At 36.4% G+C, this 19023-nt stretch overlaps 3 protein-coding genes across 8 annotated transcripts; all 3 read left to right on the top strand.

Moving 5' to 3' along the window:
• The first annotated feature begins 8264 nt into the window (after positions 1-8264).
• Positions 8265-9894, top strand: LOC145101625 (phosphatidylinositol N-acetylglucosaminyltransferase subunit P-like). 2 transcript variants are annotated; one of them, XM_079038868.1, is made up of 5 exons: positions 8265-8402; positions 8817-9075; positions 9185-9257; positions 9371-9489; positions 9642-9894. In XM_079038868.1, the coding sequence occupies exons 2-5, from the start codon at positions 8886-8888 to the stop codon at positions 9764-9766; spliced, it is 507 nt and encodes a 168-aa protein (XP_078894994.1). In that variant the 5' UTR covers positions 8265-8402; positions 8817-8885; the 3' UTR covers positions 9767-9894. The 2 variants fall into 2 exon arrangements, with proteins under 2 accessions (XP_078894994.1, XP_078894995.1); XM_079038869.1 differs by having other exon boundaries at positions 8268-8402; positions 8780-9075.
• Positions 9895-11088: 1194 nt separating this feature from the next.
• Positions 11089-13051, top strand: SKIP4 (SKP1 interacting partner 4). Of its 2 annotated transcripts, none has more exons than XM_079038870.1 (3): positions 11089-11288; positions 11811-12314; positions 12383-13051. In XM_079038870.1, exons 1-3 carry the CDS (start codon positions 11104-11106, stop codon positions 12981-12983), a joined length of 1290 nt encoding a protein of 429 aa, XP_078894996.1. In that variant the 5' UTR covers positions 11089-11103; the 3' UTR covers positions 12984-13051. The 2 variants fall into 2 exon arrangements, with proteins under 2 accessions (XP_078894996.1, XP_078894997.1); XM_079038871.1 differs by having other exon boundaries at positions 11148-11283.
• Positions 13052-13499: 448 nt separating this feature from the next.
• Positions 13500-17823, top strand: LOC145100135 (serine/threonine-protein kinase 12-like). 4 transcript variants are annotated; one of them, XM_079037519.1, is made up of 12 exons: positions 13500-13751; positions 14933-15172; positions 15292-15375; positions 15457-15537; positions 15636-15733; positions 15829-15949; positions 16067-16146; positions 16222-16284; positions 16418-16530; positions 16615-16700; positions 16954-17072; positions 17494-17823. In XM_079037519.1, the coding sequence occupies exons 1-12, from the start codon at positions 13725-13727 to the stop codon at positions 17630-17632; spliced, it is 1251 nt and encodes a 416-aa protein (XP_078893645.1). In that variant the 5' UTR covers positions 13500-13724; the 3' UTR covers positions 17633-17823. The 4 variants fall into 4 exon arrangements, with proteins under 4 accessions (XP_078893645.1, XP_078893646.1, XP_078893647.1 ...); XM_079037520.1 differs by having other exon boundaries at positions 15639-15733; XM_079037521.1 differs by having other exon boundaries at positions 13501-13751; positions 15292-15366.
• The last annotated feature ends 1200 nt before the right edge of the window (positions 17824-19023 follow it).

Here is a 19023-nt window from a genome sequence, read left to right on the forward strand (position 1 = left end):
GCTGTCCCAGCAACGGCTGCATGGTGCTCGACAAATACTCAACCATGGCGGTCTTAATAGACCGAAACATCTGCGGAAACTATCCCTAGACAACCTTGATCACCTCCTCTGGATGATCTCACTGGCACGGTCCTCTGACAATGCTGACCTATCCTGGCTGCCAGCTCCCGACCCTAACCTGGATCCGATCTCAAGACGTCTCATGACCACCATTCTGGTAAAACACCAGAAGGATCACTGATAACCCATATAGAGACAGGGAACCAACTCCCAAGCCAACCCTAGGGGTTGTGACTTCCTTGGTATGCATATGGGTCATGTGCTTTCAGTAGTATGGGCCCCTACTACCTTCCACACCTACCCATATTTGTCTCAAGTATTACCAAAACGCCCTAACTGAATACACAACATGGAGAGTGCTCAATCCTCACTCCTAGAGGAGTACTAAATATCTCATAACTGGCCTCCCGGCCTCACACAACCCACCCATCCATGAAACTTCCACCAACCCTGCAGCACAAGTGTATGCTAGCCATACATAACACTAGGCCCTATAGACTTTCGAATATCCAATCCTACCCTAAGCTCCCAATCAAACAAGAACAGAACATAAGGCCAAATCAAACAATTCTTAGGATATAAGATCTTAGTTATGTGTAACCGTGATGCATACACTAAGCAACTACAGTAACGATGTCAATCTCATATAAAGGAGACCCTAGGCTAGCAGGCGTCATGTAATCAGGCAATTTTATCATGCAATTCCTGAAGGTCCCTAGCCTAGTACTAACATGTTGTTCTAACATATCTCATACTCAAATAACTTGTATGGTATTTTGGGGTCTACTTACTGGCTCCGACTGATCGTACACCCTGCATCCTCCTTTGCTTATTTTGAAAACCCTTTTGAAAAATCATTTTGAAAATCCTTTCCTTGATTTGAGACTGGAGTTACACGAGTGTTCCTCCAATTCACTCAAACCAAGGCTCTGATGCCAACTTGTAACACCCAAAAATTCAAGCCAATTTAAAACATTTTAAACAACCCAAAAACCATTAGTTATTACAAACTTGTTTTCAAAATGTATAATATCAGAGTATCCTAGAAACATAGTCATAAAAAGTGAGGAGATGTACGATCACGCCTTTGCCTTGCCACGATCCCGGGATGTACCTGAAACAATAAACTGAAACTGTAAGCCCGAAAGCTTAGTGGGTTACCCCCAAAATACCGATACACATACATTCCACATAACCATGTCAACAACATGATAACATAACAACTGAACAGAACAACACGTAACGGGTCCACAACTTTACAAACTGGAATACCCTTGGGCCTACAGTGTGAGCCTGGAATGCCTACCAAGCCCTCAGCTCACATCTGGATTGCCACCGAGCCCTCAGTACGAGTCTGGAATGCCTACCGGGCCCTCAACTCGTATCTGGATTGTCACCGAGCCCTCAGTATGAGTCTGGAATGCCTACCGGGACCTCAGCTCGTATCTGGATTGCTCCCGAGTCCTCAGTATGAGTATATGGGATGCCTACCGAGCCCTCAACTTATATCTGGAATACTCTGGGGTTTGTTGGCTACCGCACGGAGTAGTACAACCTCAACCCATCCCACATAACATATAACATAACTACTGAGCATGCAATAATCATATAACATCACAGGTAGTCCTACAGGTCTACCTAACTGACATAACCACAAGCATGCAACACTAACTCATACTCAACATTTAACACTACTAGGATAACATATCCAATGGGCCGGCCTTGGTGCCTTAGACCCCTTAGTATAGTGAAGATAACTCACCTGGCGCACTGCTGAAGTCCCACAGGCAAAACTCCAGTTGCTGGTTGACAGATTCCCAAGCTATCAGCATCAAACAACACCCAATTAATAATTGGGTTCCAAGCCCAAGGTCCAACTCACACTCCAAAGGCCCAATAGTCAACCAATGGGCTAAAGCCCAACATATGGCCTAATTTTCCAAATTGGGCCCAGACCTCTACATGGTCTTTCCTTAAGTCCCGTTCAAGTATTCTAGTCCAAACTATTTGTATTCCCATGGCCCAATATCACATAATCATAAAGGCCCAGTTATGGCCCATCTATGGCCTAATTTTCCAAATTGGGCCCAAGACTCTCACATGGGCCTTATCCTAAAACCCATACAATTATTTAGTCCATTTACTTATTCTTGAAAGGCCCATTAATAGTCCAATCACCAAAACCCAAAAAGGAAGGCCCAACTCAAGGCCCAAGTGGAATTAGGGTTTCCACATGAAATGACAATTAGGGTACTTAACCCATTAAGGACTTAATCCACTAAGTCCAATATTGCTTATATTAATCTTTGCCAATGATTATTATTTAATATTTCAAACTATTAAATAATTCTCGTGTGTGTCCCGATTAATTCTCAAAATTAGGGGTTTATTGGCATTAGGGTTTTCTAAACCCTAATTAGTGTTTCCAACCCAAATACTAGCCCATTTATCAATTTGTTGGGCTTTTAGGTCGATTAGTGCTTTATTGGGCCAATTAGGGTCCATTAGACCCATTAGGGTTTCACTAAGCCAGTTAATGACATGCTTGGGATTTTAGGTCAATTAAGCTTCATTGGGCCCATTAGGGCTTACAAGGCCCGTTAGGGTTTTAGTCCCTTTTCCAAACACCCCAAACTAGTTACTACCCAACAAGGCACACCGCCACCTGACACGGCGGCCGGTGGTGGTAGGAGGCGGCATCCACCACCCTAAGGTGGTGGTTTTCAATTTCTTTACTCCAATTTTTTTACAGTTACAATGAAATCACAAATAGACACACACACTACACTAATTAAACACACACAACCACTTTAAGGTGTCCGACGGCGACAGATGGTGGCAGCCACCACCCTACAATGGTGGCTGTGGTGGTTTCTTCCGATCTCCGGTGGCCTCATCCCATCACAGTACACGGACACACATTTCCTGCCTATAAAATAAATCCAACACCCATTGAGGTGGGTGGCAAAGGCAGCAGCACAAGAAAGCTAGCAGCGGCGGCGACCATGGAGGCGAATGGCGTTGAATGAAACAACCGGCAGAAGCAGCATAATCGGCGACAGCTTATGGCGAGACAACCGCATAGAGACGACGACTACATCAAACTCCAAAAGTAGTCGGTTCAACCACCCCTCCCACGACCACCCTATCAGTCTAACTCTCGTCTTTTTCCGGCGAAGAGAGTGGTGGTTGTGGCGCGTTGGCATAAAGAAGAAGGAGAACTCGTCTTTGTCGTTGGCAGTGCAACAACGGTGGTGAGGTTGTCTTCGACGGCGACAATGGTCGGTCGTGATTTGCGTCCTCGAGTTCGCCGGTGACCGGAGCAGAGAAAACTCACACTAAGGCGCGGAGATGGCAGCTGCGAAGGTGAAGAAGAGGGTGACGGCTGGGAATAGTGAAATAGGGTTAGGGTTTGCAGTGGTATTATGCTTAAATACCCGGATCCTTTAAGATTTATCCCATAATCACATAAATGGCCGCTCCTTCCATTATTCTTTCCAAATAAGGTCCAAAATTTACCTTTTAAACCCAGCCTCTTGAGATTCTTTACAAATTAAGTCTTATACTTACCAATAGCCCTTTACCCTTCTAAATCTTTTCAAATGAAGTCCCAAAAGTTACCATTTAGCCCCTGTCTTCATAAATATTTACAAAACTAATCTGCAACTTACACTTTTAACCCCCGACTTCTAACATCCGATTATCATTACTTGCTTTTGGACTATAATAATATAAAATAATAATTATTATTGTTTTTCAAGGTTCCGAGTTTATTATTTAATTACTCTATTTAAAACGGGATGTTACAGATAAAGTCCAGAGTGTTGAATTGGTGGAAGCTACTAGTGGGTTCGATGCCAAAGGGAGAAGCTAGCAAGATGACTTGGGAAGATTTTGTGGTGCAACTAAAGATACAATACTACTCTGAGTAGGATCTTCTGGAAATCAACAATGATTTCCAGAATCTAAAGAAGGGAAGATTGAGCGTCACCGAGTACGCTACTAGTTTTACGGAGAAGATGAAGCTTGTTCCCTACCTACTTCCAACAGAACTTTCCAAGGTCAACAAGTTTGCCAATGGATTACCAGCGGACTTTGGTCCAATGGTCAAGCAAGCAACCACTTTGATAGCCGCCATCTAGGCAGCCAAGAATGTGGAGACCCAAATAAGGGAAAAGGGTCTGGAGAAAGTTGAAGTTGGCGAGAAGAGGAAGCTTGAAGGATCCTCAAGACCTGATGGTAAGGGAAAGTTCGCAAAGTCTAACTTGGATGACCATAGGTATGGAGCCAAGTGGTGTGAAAAGTGCAGGAAGAAGCACTTTAGAACATGCAATGAAGAAGTAACTTGTTACAAATGTGGAAGGATCAGCCACTATTCCACGAATTGTACACATAATGATAAGGTATGCTACAGATGCGGAGGAAAGGGGCACACGTCTAGAGATTGCCCAAAGAAAAATGGGGCAACAAGGCTAGAGGCACCACCAAAGCCAATGGCATTCCACATGATCCTCGACGAAGCAAACAATAACGCGGGGAATCAGGAATAAGTATTTCATATCCAAAGATCAAAGTATGAAGTAACAATGTGAATAGTAACTTATGGTGTAGCCTATTAAAGGCATAGTATATGGTGAACTTGAACTTTTGTGTAATGGTTTCAAGAATTAATATAAACCCTGGTTTTGTTATCTGACGTATTGAATGACACCTATCAGAAGATATAAAAGGTGGTATCTTACCTTTAGTTTATGTCTGATAAAATAACAGTATGTTTAAAGGAGTACGGTACGTCTGAAGTACACCTTCGATTGGCAGGATGATGGAACGATTGGTCTAATTCTTGAAGTTGTCCCATCGTTTGGAATTTCCATCACCAACCGAGTTGAATTAGAATTGATGATTGAAGATACGCATGGAAGAAGTCTAGTAGAGTCTAGGAAATTTTGTATGATTAATTGGACACATTCGTATGTGTTAAATTGTTTTGTGATTTTAGGACTTGGGGACTACGAGATAATACTTGGGACGAGTATGAGTAGGTGTGAATAGTAGTAAAGATCTATACTACTGGAAGCACAAGACTCACGCTTGGATCAGGGAAAGTCATAAGGTTACCAAGAAGCTAGTGATTGATTCTGTTTTTATTCAATTATGTCGTTACCATTGTTTCGGTAATGACTAATGAGGTAATTGTTATTCCGACCCTAGTGGTCATATCAAATTGAGTCTGACTACGATGAGTTTGTTACGTGGTTCAAAGAACCAAGTTCGATGTAGCATCTGACTTAAGCCGGAAGATTGAAATCAAAGCGATCAATTATATCGCACTCGTTGTTAAAGAAGTTACTAGCTAGAAATGCTACATGCTAAAATGTGATCATATCACATTAGAATATGAAGGAAAGTATATTCCATTTTAGAATTTGACTCTAAGAGGCTTGAGTCTAAGCGTTGCATCATACGATGAAAGGCCATTAGAACATGACCCATCGATCTGTTACAATAGATAAAGGAAAGTACTTATCCTAAGAAGAAGAAGAAGAAGAAAGAGTCCTCAATAAGGATTTATTTTGTAACTCAAAGGTTACGAATGAAATTCCAACATAGTACGAAGAACAGGTGCAAGATTCAGCATCACGGTTATTACTTAGGATGGAAAGATAACGTATGGAATCATTATACAAGCCCTATTTTCGTTGATGATTCTGGGACATAATCATCCTAAGGGGGAGATAATTGTAACGCATGTAAATCCGGGCTAGTCAATTTAGAGACGATAAGCATCAAAAGTGATTTTTTGATGGAAGATTATTTATAAAGGAGTAATCTTAACTAAATTTTAGTATATGTTACAAGGGTTCCGTACATATAAAGAACGCTGAAATCCGAGTTATAACGAAGAAGTTATGACCTGTCGAAGTTTCGCGACAGAACCGACACGACACAATGCGACGTAAATAGTGAATTTACAATGAAGTGATTTTTTAGCCAGAACAATCTAAACGAGAATCGGTGATCTCGTCGATAGTAGTTCAACGATAAAAAGACAGACGAAAACAGACGTCAGATGAAGAAGTTATGAGTTTATAACGGAGTTTTCCTGTCCCGGCCTACTAAAAATAAATATAATAAAAATTAAAGTCAAAATTAGCCGACAGAGTCTAAATGAGAGTTGTAGAGCATAATCTCACCTACGCGTTGATATAAAGAACGTCAAAAACGGAACTCGTATGCGAAAGATATGAATTTCTGAAGTTCGGGGCACGAACCCCAAAGTTGTGTCAGAGACCACGACATGAAAACAATATTCACGACGTGAACTGACTTCTGGAGCCTTCTTGAGCCTGACGGAGCAAGTGGACAAATGACGAACGCAATGACCTATGCCTGACCAAGCCCACGACGTGTAAAAAGGGTTCACGACGTGAAAATCGAAAAATCAGCCCTATAAATAGAAATCGAAGGCAGCCGGTTTTGGTTGCTAATTTCTCAACCTCTCTCACTCCCGATACCCTCTCTAGCCCTCTTAAAGTACCCCTGAAGCCCCGGTATCATCCCGACACCCGAAGCGAGTCCCGAAGCCCCGAAGATCCCGAGGAGAAAAGAGTTTCAAAGCTGAAGCTCTGCCTACGAGAAGCTCGGTGTGTGAAGATACCCCGGTTTCATTGAAGCATACTACTTTACAAGCCGTAGTGCTGTCCGAGCATCGTCTAATCAGGTGAGTGTGTAATTAATTTCTTCTAACACATAGATATGAAGTATTTGCTATGAAATACGTGTTATATGTGTGTATATATATATATATATATATATATATTTTATTTGAGATGGATGTTGGATGAATGTTTTATATAGGTTTGTATATGATTTAAACTATATATGTAATTTATATCTACAAATATGTTGGGTAGAACATTGATAGATGAAATAGTTGGTGTGTGATGAAAGATGAGTTTGAGGATGAGACGTAAGATGATATAGATCATGAGATGAGAGTGACAGGTGAAAAATGAGTGAAACCTTTACCCAAACGATGGCCCCATCATTCAGCAGAGTATGGATGACAACCACGGACGATTCTTGACAGTCCAGTGGAATGTTGGTAAATTCATAACTTGTAGGTGTTGTGAACGATGTGTTCACCGGTGTACTCTAAAAACCGTGGCAGCTATAGATTTAATGTCTTATATAAATACAATGGTAGCTATGGATTTAGTATTGTGTAGATGAACCTTGGTAGATATGGATTTAGTATTGTGTAGATGAACCTTGGTAGATATGGATTTAGTATTGTGTAGATGAACCTTGGTAGCTATGGATTTAGTATTGTGTAGATGAACCTTGGTAGCTATGAATTTAGTACTGTGTAGATGAACCTCGGGCAACAATGGACTTTGTGTCAGTTCATTAGGTCAATCCTTAGGAATGAATGAAGGAAGGATAATTGATTCTTAGGGTAAAACCTTAAGAAATAAAGAATATAATTGGGATGGGTAATTGGGTTGATTGTTTGATGATTAAATATAATAATTATATTATTGTGGGTTGAAAACCCTATATGCTCACCAGGCTCCCAAGCATGACCCACTCAGTTTTCTTTGTATCACAGGTAGTGACACAAGAGCATAAGTTGGTTGACATGACGAGAGATTTTGGATGATAGACCAGTATTTATAAATAACTGTTATAAGGTTTATTTTATACTGTTTATGCTTTTGGTATGTATCGGAACATGACATCCCGAGATTTTATTATTTAATAAAAAGTACATTCTCTTTGAGAAATGTTTTATTAAAGTTTTATCATATCTTGTTTGGTAACAAATTCTGCAAACTGTTTTCTGTAAAAAATTACTCTGATTTATAATACCAAACATAAATAAATCGGTCTTTTCTGGCCGTAAAAAAAGAAGATGTCACAGTTTTCATTGAAACACGCATGAACTCGAGCAATGAATGCAAGGTTAAGCCATTGTTAGAGAAAAAACCGTATAATTTCTTCCCTCCGGCTGTCGCGTTTTACCGATGGGGCTGAGGAAAAATGAAACCCATAATTCAAGTTTCATATGTGAGGTTGGACCTTTTATTATAGTGGACTCTTCTTAATGGGCCATTGCTCTATTCATGGGCCTTTTAAGAATCATCTATTCACAGTCCAATTGATTATCGAGTATCGAACTACCGAAGGAACTCAAAAATCAAGATCAACATCTGAACTCACTGCTATTCCAAATTGCAATTTAACGATCGATCGCCAACAACGTATCCATCGTCTTCGACGACGAATCTCGTCGAGAACTCTCTATTGCTGGCGTCGTTACTTTCCCAAACTCTAGAATGGCAAGTCTCCATCTCTCAATATCTATTAATTTTGCTTAGCAAAAGCCCTATCCTAATCCAAGTAATTAGTTGTTACTATTATTAACACAATCGTTCATTCATTTTACTTAACTTTAGTCTCGAATCTTATTTGGTAAAGGTATAGCAGTTTTTTATGCGAATTGATGTTGCTTTGGAGATTTTAAGTAGGAGAAAGCTTTGAATTTCTAAAGATATTATGAACACTTTGTTATCTAATATGTATTTGTTCTTGAATCTCTAAATTGTATGCGCACTCCACGAGTTTTTATTATAATTCCAGCCTACTTATCACTGATTACAAAGTAATCCAATTAAGTAGAAGAAGGCTTTGAATTTCTTTGATATCGATGTTCCAGCATTCTTATTGAAATTTGTGCATACACGATGTTTCAGAGTTTTTCACTTGGAGTCGTGGAGTAATGAGTATTTGGTATTTGTGACTGACGAGTAGAGAAGGCAATAATGGAAGATCAACGTTCTTTCAATAGCCCTAGAAGGACTCTTAGTTATTCTAGAAACAGGGGAACAACTTTCTCTGTTTTTGAAGCAGACAACAAAAGGGCTTCAGGTGTTGGTGTTTCAGGAGACCATGGTCCTAACCCTTCTGAAGTTTATGGGTTTGTAGGAGCCATTTCAACTGTTGTTGCCACAGGTATTATTCCTTCTTTACACTTTTTACTAAATCTTTTCTCAAAGTTTTGGTTAGGTTTCATTTTGTGTTCAGAGGATCCTAATATTATATTGCTTTGTTGTTCCAACAGTTATTTTCATGGTATGGGCATATGTTCCTGATCCTTGGTTACATTCCATTGGTATCTTCTACTATCCTAGCAAGTAAGTAAGTGTGCATTGGATAAATGATGTTACATTTTCTTTTTTACATAAAACTTATTATGAAACTTTGTATAATTAATGTGCTTCTTTTTTTTTTTATTTAAACTTTTCAGGTACTGGGCATTGGCACTTCCTGCTTATGCCATGGTGATCATTGCAACAATCTTCATATTCTACATCGGCCTCAACTTTATGGCAACTCCACCTCCATCATCATTCAACTCAATATTCGGTGAGTTAATCTCCCATAAGGCTTCTTATCTATGCAACCATGTTTCACGTGTTCTCAATTTATGCAACAAAGTGGTCTTTAGATGAAATATTTTGTGTCAGTTTCTTAAATTGATAAAAGAAAGTATAATTTTGTAAGTATATTTATGACAGATGAAAACAGCAGAGAACCAGTGTGTTGTGATCCTGTGTTGGAGGAAGATGATCGACCCATTGAGCCTTACTCTGATATTGGAATTGATCAGATCAATGAACTCATGTTCAAAGACTGGAGATAATAGTTACCAAAAAGATAAGATGATTGATTGTTCTCAAATGTATGCAATTATAATTCTTGAATTTCTAGTAGTATTTGTATTTGAAGGCTCCTTTCCTATATATTACGCAGATGGTAATTTTCATCATACATGTCATTGATTGCCCATATTTTTACACTTTATATGATTAGTTTATGGAGAATTTGAATATAATTTTTTAAGCGACATTGCAGGCATAATAAATAGGTAATTTTACTTATACATCAACGAAAACTTCTCATTACAACTTTTATTGTTACATTTGTATTGTGTTAAGTTTAACTACATATTTTGATTTTTGATGACAAGTAATAAATATAATATAGAAAGAGCTAACCACGAAAGTGACCAACTATTCAAAAATATCACAAATAATTGTATTTTCAAAGTGATTCATAAATGACAATCAATTTAATAATGTGATGATGGAAAAAAGATTGAATTTGATTGCCAGTTATTATACCCTTTGCTGTGGTTTATGAATTCATGTACCCTTTGTCTTAAAGTATGGATTTATACCCTTTGCTTTGTGATTTTGAAGATGTACGAGTTTATACATTTGTATATATATTGAGTGTTCATTTGTCTACTGTTTATAAGACAAATCATGGGGCTGTACTCACTTGGCTTCTTAAAATCTTACCCATTATGTTGACATTCCTTTTTAGGTTAATAGCTGTTTGTAGAAGCTTAGAAGATTATGAGGCTATTTGACATTTAGAAGAGGATTAGTTGTGTATGAAATACTATTTTTATTTGAACCGTTATTTTAATGTCTACGATACATTCACGCATGTTTTTCTGAACTAGATTTGAAGTTAAATTTTGGATCGTATTCCACACTTAAATTTGAAGTTTATTTACTATTTTGATGATTGAAATTTTGGGACTGTTTTTTCCTGTAAAATTTAGAACTCTAGAGATATTTTGAAATTATTTAATAAAGGTTATTTAAAAGTTTAAATGAGAAAAAAATAATAATATTGATAATTGTTTTAAAATAATAATATGACATGATGTTTCAAAGGTGGTGGGATCCATTTGTTTAAATAATAATATTAATTTACTCTAATTGTTTTGAAAGTTTAAATCAGAAAAAAATAATAAGATTGATAATTGTTTTAAAAGTTTAAATGAGAAAATAACTTTCTAAGGAAATATTCATTTCAGGTACCAAAACCTCGATAAAAAGACATCACAAGAACAATCCCAAAAAAAAAAAAAAAAAAAAAAAAAAGTTAAAGGACGAAAGACATATTAAACTATATGACAGGACGATTCGTGTAATTTATTCAAAAGTACAACACCCTAAATATCTTATGGCTTGTGTCATTCTCACCCCACAGGAATGTATAACTCAAAAAGTGACCCTAACGTACCAATACTCATGGATCCGTTTTCATTTTTACATAATCAGAAAAGGGATCAGGGTTCCGAAAAACTCGATTTTGGAAGAATCAATCCGAATTGATCAGTTCCAAGTCAACGCGCACCTGATTGTAAGGTTTTGCTTTCTAATCTCTATCTCATTTTGATATAATTTGTTCATATCCACCTGCGATTCGTGTTTTTGTAACCTAGGACTTAATCTGATCTAGATACTCGTTGCATTTCACTGATCGTAAATTGGAACATATGCCTTTGGTTGAAAGGCGTTTCTCATTCAATTGATGCAGATATTATGCCCCAATGGATGAAATTTAAGGTTATATCACCACGAAACGAATAAATTTTGATAGGACACGCAAATGTGTCGTTCCAATTATGCAGTTATGGTACTTGATGTTATCTCAAAATCGGTGTAATCTAATGATTTTGAAATGGACAGGAATTTTGTTGTTGCAAAACTTTTTCTGCTCTTGAAGCAAATTGATTCAATTTGTATGATGTAAATTGAATGAAATTCCATAAGTAAAATACAAAAAAGTTATGTGTTATATAGAATTGATCTATATAAACAAACTTGGCTGTGACCAAGTTAGGCTTCAAATTGATCAATGATCTAGACATTCATTGTATTTTACAGGGATTTAAATTGTTGCAAGGATATGGAACTTTTAGAAAGGGAATCAGAGGGATCAAATCAAACTGTTTCTACACAATCATCATTGATCAATGGTCTCCCAGATGACATTGCTCTAACCTGTTTAGCAAGAATTCCTCGTAGATATCATTCCCTTCTCAAATGTGTCTCAAGAACATGGCGTGATTTGGTTTGCAGTAAACAATGGCAATCCTATCGTGAAAAGCATAATTTGACTGAAACTTGGATTTATGCATTGTGTAAAGACAAAATGGAACAACTTTGTTGTTATGTATTAGACCCAAACTTACCCAAAAAAGGTTGGAAGCGTATCCCTGATCTTCCACCTCATTGTTTGAAAAGAAAAGGCGTAGGATTTGAAGTTTTGGGGAAAAATATTTACTTTTTGGGTGGATGTGGTTGGATTGAAGATGCTACAGATGAAGTTTACTCATATGATGCTAGCAGGAATGCATGGACAGAAGCTTCTCCTTTGTCAACTGCAAGGTATTATTTTCATAGCAATTTACTTGTAAATATTTCTTTATCAATAAAAGCGACACACTTTTATTCAGGTGTTATTTTGCTTGTGAATCAATGGATGACAAAATGTATGCAATTGGTGGACTCGGGTCAAAATCAAGCGACCCACATTCATGGGACACATTCGATTCCAACACAAACACATGGACGTCTCACATGGATCCCAACGTTGTTCCCGAAATAGAAGATTCTGTAATCCTAAACGGAAAAATCTATATAAAATGCGGCTCTTCTGCTGTGTCTTCACATGTTTATGCAGTGGTGTATGATCCATTAAATGGCACGTGGCAGCATGCAGATTCTGACATGGTGTGTGGGTGGCGGGGCCCAGCTATTGTAGTGGAGGACACGCTGTATGTGTTGGATCAGAGTTCAGGGACTAGAGTGATGACGTGGCGGAAAGATAAGAGGGAGTGGGAAGCTTTTGGGAGGCTGTCGGCTGTACTTACTAGACCACCTTGTCGGGTTGTTGGAATTGGTAAGAAGATATTTGTAGTCGGAAAGGGGCTGAGCACGGTGGTTTTTGATGTGGATAAGGCGGCGAATGTGGATGGGGTGTTGGTTACTACTTCTGTGCCTAAATTGCCGGCGTCTGATGATGATGTAATTAGCTGCAAGTCTCTTTCTTTATGACCTTTTTATTTTTTTTTTCTCGTTGTATGAATTCAATTGGTAAGAAGATAAATGTTTATTTTAATTAATTGGGACATGTCTTTATAATAAATACAAAAAGAACGGAGAAAGATGACCATGTTGCATTATTATGGATTTTTCAAACCGTTGATCAAAGTCGGAGGAAATGCTTTTACATGAGGAAGTAGATGCTTGCTAAAATATTTTATCGGATTCACCTATAACTGAATGTCTTTTTTTAATAAGCATTTTTAGGTAATTATTATTACTATCAAATGATGCCTATGATGACAAATAATTTAAGATTAAGCGGTTTAGTTTAGGATACCGAATTAGTTATATTTGATAGGATTTGTAAAATTATCATTTAATATTATCCATGTACATGATAAATTTTAACAAAAGAAATTAATAAAATAGAATTTTAATTTAACTATTCCACACGCCAAGTTCGTAGAATAAAGTCGAATTGCGTCAAAATTCTCCCCCAAATTTCCCACCAAAATATCAATTTCATTTGCTCGTGAGAATGTTCCCCACCAATCAACCATGGCGAAACACACTATGTTTTTCTTCTTACCCTTTTCCATTTCTTGGTAAATCAGTATTTTATTTGTTCTTATTTGTCTATTCCTTAATCTCATCGGCCATAAAATTATGTGTGTTTATAAATCTTGATAGCAAATCGTCACACATTTTCGTTCCAAACTTCAACAACAGAATCTTGGAACCAGAGTTGCCATGGATGCTTCATCATCACCTAGTTATGTGAGTTATTATTATTTTAATTTGATTTTAGTATCTATCAACTTATGATATGTCTTTTGTGTATATAAGCGATTGAACCTGTAAAAAGTGTGTTCTAGTGAAAATTTGGTAAAGATATGATCTGGGTATTGTAAGATGCATTTTATTTCCTATGTCATCAAGCTTTGAGATAAAGTTTGAATCTTGTGGTGAAGCATTTCATTTTTTTGGATCCCAAATGATATGTTTAAATAATTTATTTGTTTGAAGCATTTAATCAGATTGTCAATCTCTATTTTGCATAATTCAAGACAGCATTTTTGCTTTTATCCATTTCTACATTCTATTTTTTGAGGATTCCTGATGGTTACTCATTTGACCAATTAAAGTCAAAACAAGTCCATAATATTGACTTTCGGTTAATTTTTAAATGCCGTATATGTTTCAAGAAAGGTTTAATTCTACAAGATTATGCAAACCTACAATTTGTGCAAGGTGGGAGATTTAGGGGAAAATATGACTTCGATTTTTGTTGTAATGCATTTTACTACCTCCATTGTTGAGCTCTGAGAAAAAGATTGCATATCCAAAAATGACATGTTTTTATTAATAAAATTTGATGTTTAAATGCGTTTTCTTAGCAATATTTATTGCAAAATTGAAAGTAATAAGTTTCTTTTTCTCTATATATAAATTTACATCTCTATTGATCGATCCTAATTGTGACAAATTTGACCCACAAAAAGTCATAACATGTCTCCACCTTTCATGTTTCCATCAAGTTTTGAATTTTTCTTCTCTCTTATAAAATGTGTACAAATTAAAGTAGATGATACTAGTTTCTACTTATAATTTGTGCAGAACTTAGATCATCACATGTTACAATGATTTTGATATTTTACAATGGACTAAAGTTGCATTCATTTGTGTATTAAAGAATCATACTTTAATTTCAATCAATTACAACATTGTACTTTCCAAAAACTGAAAAATCTTATTGAGATGAGGTACTTTAAAAGATGTACCTAATTATAGCAGTGAAAATTTCCTTGTATTTGGATAGCATTACTATAATTGGGTAGTTTTTTCAAAGCATGATGCTATAACAGAAAGAAATCAAAGTAGGATGCTACAATAAGCAAATCAATGAAAGTACATTGCTATTTTTTTCCATAGGTTTGATGAATTTCATATTCCTGTAGGAGCAAATGCAAGTGCAAAAGTCGGACTCAGATGGGCCATATCGCCTTCTATATTGTTCGGGTAAAGGCAACAAATGGGGTGTGATGCAAGAGCTTGAAAAAGGAGTAGAACCAAATGTAGGAGATTATGATAGAAGAACAGCACTTCACTTAGCTGCTTGTGAAGGATGCACCGAAATCATTCTCTTACTTCTTGAAAAAGGAGCCGATGTCAACTCTACTGACCGTTGGGGTCGCACGGTAAGTTTTATATTTTTAATATGTATCAGTCTGATACACAGTGTGCCTAATACATCTCTGTATCAGGCACACTGTTAAAATTCACGGTTGTTTCAAGGTTTGTTGCTTTTGGTTTGCAGCCACTTTCGGATGCACGTAGCTTAGGTCACTTGGAAATATGTAAAATCCTCGAGGCACATGGAGGACTTGATCCAGTAATCTATGTTTGACACTCCTCATGCCGAACCTATTACTTTTACAAATTCAATATTAATTCATTTGACATAAAGTATATTTTGGTATAGGTTGGACTCGATTCCCAAACTCCATGTTACCAAATTCATTACACAGAAGTTCGCATGAAGGAATCAATTCTTATTGGCGAAGTAAATACTTTATATTTTATAAGAAAAAAAATAAAATCTTGAAGCAATCTTTATTAAAGGAACTTCATAACCCGCGTGTCAACCATGTCATATGACAGCAGGGTGCGTATGGTGAAGTTTATAAAGTAAAATGGCGTGGCACAGAAGTCGCTGCTAAAACAATCCGGTCTTCAATTGCATCAAGCGAAACTGTGAGGTGAGCTTTGACCAAACAAAAGTCAAACCTAGTACTTTTCGAATCGAGAATTTAGTCCGTTTGAGTTTGACCCTCGAAAGTCAAACATGTTACAGGAAAGCGTTTTTGAAAGAACTGGAGTTATGGCAAACATTGCGACACCCAAACATAGTGCAGTTTCTTGGTGTCTTGAAAGACTCGGATCGCTTGATTTTCCTAACTGAGTATTTAAAAAATGTTAGTCTTTTTGGTTTTAACTTTTTGTTTATGATGTGTATTTGTATTAGTACCCTTTTCAGTTCTTTTTCTTTTATATATGGGCTTGATAGTTCTTTAATATTTGGAATTTTGTAGGGAAGTTTGTATGACATTCTAAAGAAGAAAGGAAGACTTGATTCATTGACTGCTGTCTCTTATGCTTTGGATATTGCAAGGTATTTCATTTCATCTTCAATGTTATCATCAAACTTTTGAAGAATTTATATGAAAACTTGAGTTACATTGTGCAGGGGTATGAATTATCTTCATCACCATAAACCTCATGCTATAATACACAGGGATTTAACCCCAAGGTATATATGTAATGTATGCGTTCATTGTTGTTAAGAAAAACAAGGGAGGTCAAAATCAAATAATTAATGGGTCAAGATTCTTTTTGCAAGTTTTAAACTTCCGAAATGAAATGATGATTTCTTCATATTTTAGAAATGTATTGCAAGATGAAGCTGGGCGTCTTAAAGTGACAGACTTTGGGTTGAGCAAAATTGCACAGGAGAAAGATGTTTATGGTTACAAAATGACTGGAGGAACTGGATCATGTATCAAAATCTACCACTTTTATTACAATAATAGCAATAATAAAGTTTCTTGAAATCCTATTGATTTTATGATCTTTTTTTTAGATCGGTATATGGCTCCTGAAGTATATCGGCGAGAATCTTATGGCAAGAGTGTTGATGTTTTCTCGTTTGCTTTGATTGTTCATGAAGTAAGTCCTACCTATCACTTCTCATATAGCTTTTGACTTTTAGGTCAAACTAATTCAAGATTTGGTGTGAGTTTTTGTTACTTAAATAATAAAGTTGAAATCATCTGGAAATGACTAATAATCGGAAATGATTTTGAATCTTCAAACACAAAACTAATCAATGATACATTTGAACAACTTTTTAGCTTTTGTTATGTGACTTGAAAACTTAAAAATGTTCAAATTAAAATGTTGCATGGATATGTGGGATTAGATGTTTCAAGGAGGACCATCAAATAGAGAAGAACCACCCGAGCATGTGGCGGATAAACGAGCATATGAGGACTCGAGGCCGCCTTTATCTTCATATTTGTATCCGGAGCCCGTAAGGATGTAAGCTACTTACTTTGTTAAGTCGATCTTTCTGCATTTGTAAATATATAGCTTACCAGATTAAGTCATGTTTCCTTATTAAATTAATAACATATACTAAATATTCATATGAGGAAGCCAAAAGTCGTGATTTGTCCCTCCCTTTTGAAATTGAATTATTTGGCTTTTTAAGGTCAAACAAAGTTTATAAACTTAAAAATTTGATATGAATCTTTAAAATGTTTGTGTATTTGGATAAATAGATTAAACACCCATAACAAGTATAGCAATAGAACGATGTTAGTGTTGAATTCCTAACAAAAATCTTGTCATATATGAACTTGAAAGTTATAGATTTGACTTATTAAGTCAAAAGTATATATCTTGAAAAGAATACTTGACTATTTCTAATCTATGTTTTTTTATTTTTAAATGGGGACAGGCTTCTTAAAAGATGTTGGCACCGGAATCCTGACGCGAGGCCAAAGTTTGAAGACATAATAACAGAACTGGAGAAGATTTTGGAGAATGAAGAAAGTAAGGTGGGCATTAGGTTTTGCTCTTGCTTTGTCATCGTATGAAAGCTGAGTTGTTACTTTTGTATGCAGTATATATGCATACTTTTGTATGTTCTTCATGTCAGTTTATTGCGTTGGTATATATTATGATATGTTACGTGTAATATGATGTGGACTATGAGAATATGAGATGCATTAGTTCATCTAACTAGATGACTTTTGCTTGTATTTATAAATAAAGTTGTTTTTTTTAATATATTTTTTAAATCCATAGCTACCAATAGGGCTGTGCATGGGTCGGTTTGGGTCGGTTTTGGACCCCAACCCAACCCAACCCGTAAATGATCGGTTTCTGGTTTTCAGAACCCAATAGGGTCGGTTCGGTTTCTCGGTTTTTGATACCGGTTTGGGCGGTTTCTCGGTTTCTTGGGTTCAACCCATACACTTACAGTTTCTGGGTTTAAACCCATGGGTTTTGGGTTTGAACCCATTTTCCAGAAATGTAACAATTAGTTAAATAATTAAAAAAACACCTAAGCTTCATTTATTTATTTTTATTTTTTTAATATATATATATATATATATATATATATATATATATATATATATATATATCAGTAAAAAGCATCGGGTTTGCGGGTTTGCTGGGTCGATTTCTCGGTTTTAAAGAAGGGTCGGTTTCTTGGGTTGTTGGGTCGGTTTCTGGGGGCAAAACCGAAACCGAACCCGGAAAGTCGGTTTTTACAAATTTAAAACCCACACCGTCGGTTTTGATTCGGTTTCGGTTTCGTCGGTTTCTTGGTTCGGGTTTGCTCACCCCTAGCTACCAATTAGGCGTGGTTTTAAGGGGGGCAAGAGGGGCAGCCGCACAGGGCCTCGAAAAAAAATAGGGTCAAAGTTTTAATTAAATTATATATTTAATAACTAAATATATTTGAATTTATTCAAAGTTTTGCATAAAATGTATGTAGCCTAGCCTAATTGGTATAAACACGTACCTTAGTGTGGAGCAATGTAAGTTTGAATCATGGCCACCACATTTTGAAGTTTTAAATTCAAATGACACTTTTGGCCCTTAGTTTCATAATCAACCCTCAATCTAATATGTTTAAGGAATAGTCTTTAAAAGTTACATAATCAACCCTTGAACTTTTTATTAAATTCCATACGTTTCTTTTTAGTTAATTTATTTACTATTAAGTTTATTTTACTTATATATTAATTTAGCACCCTATTTTTCTTCTTAGCACAGGGATCTTAAAATCTGGAAGTCACCCCGCTACCAATGAAACGTTGAAAATAACTTTTAGAATGCTTAAATTCGTATACAAACTAAAATTGATGTTAGTGTGGCTGTATTTGCTTTCCATTACTCTATTCATAAAAATTCTATAGAAGGCGTATTATATGAAAGTTAAATTTCTATAAAGGACAATATTGTATGAAAGTTTGAT

This window comes from Lactuca serriola, chromosome 4, assembly GCF_051521515.1.
Source record: "Lactuca serriola cultivar US96UC23 chromosome 4, Lser_US96UC23_V15, whole genome shotgun sequence".
Lineage (NCBI taxonomy): Eukaryota > Viridiplantae > Streptophyta > Magnoliopsida > Asterales > Asteraceae > Lactuca > Lactuca serriola.

Excerpts from the sequence above, each read along its gene's own strand:
- SKIP4 (XM_079038870.1), top strand. The coding sequence starts at position 11,104 with ATGGCTTGTGTCATTCTCACCCCACAGGAATGTATAACTCAAAAAGTG. Across the intron at positions 11,289-11,810 it reads AACGCGCACCTGATTGTAAG|GGATTTAAATTGTTGCAAGG; the intron begins GTTTTGCTTTCT and ends TGTATTTTACAG. Across the intron at positions 12,315-12,382 it reads TCTCCTTTGTCAACTGCAAG|GTGTTATTTTGCTTGTGAAT; the intron begins GTATTATTTTCA and ends ACTTTTATTCAG.
- LOC145100135 (XM_079037519.1), top strand. The coding sequence starts at position 13,725 with ATGGATGCTTCATCATCACCTAGTTAT. Across the intron at positions 15,734-15,828 it reads GCATCAAGCGAAACTGTGAG|GAAAGCGTTTTTGAAAGAAC; the intron begins GTGAGCTTTGAC and ends AACATGTTACAG. Across the intron at positions 16,285-16,417 it reads CACAGGGATTTAACCCCAAG|AAATGTATTGCAAGATGAAG; the intron begins GTATATATGTAA and ends TTCATATTTTAG.
- LOC145101625 (XM_079038868.1), top strand. The coding sequence starts at position 8,886 with ATGGAAGATCAACGTTCTTTCAATAGCCCTAGAAGGACTCTTAGTTAT. Across the intron at positions 9,076-9,184 it reads TTCAACTGTTGTTGCCACAG|TTATTTTCATGGTATGGGCA; the intron begins GTATTATTCCTT and ends TTGTTCCAACAG. Across the intron at positions 9,490-9,641 it reads ATCATTCAACTCAATATTCG|ATGAAAACAGCAGAGAACCA; the intron begins GTGAGTTAATCT and ends TATTTATGACAG.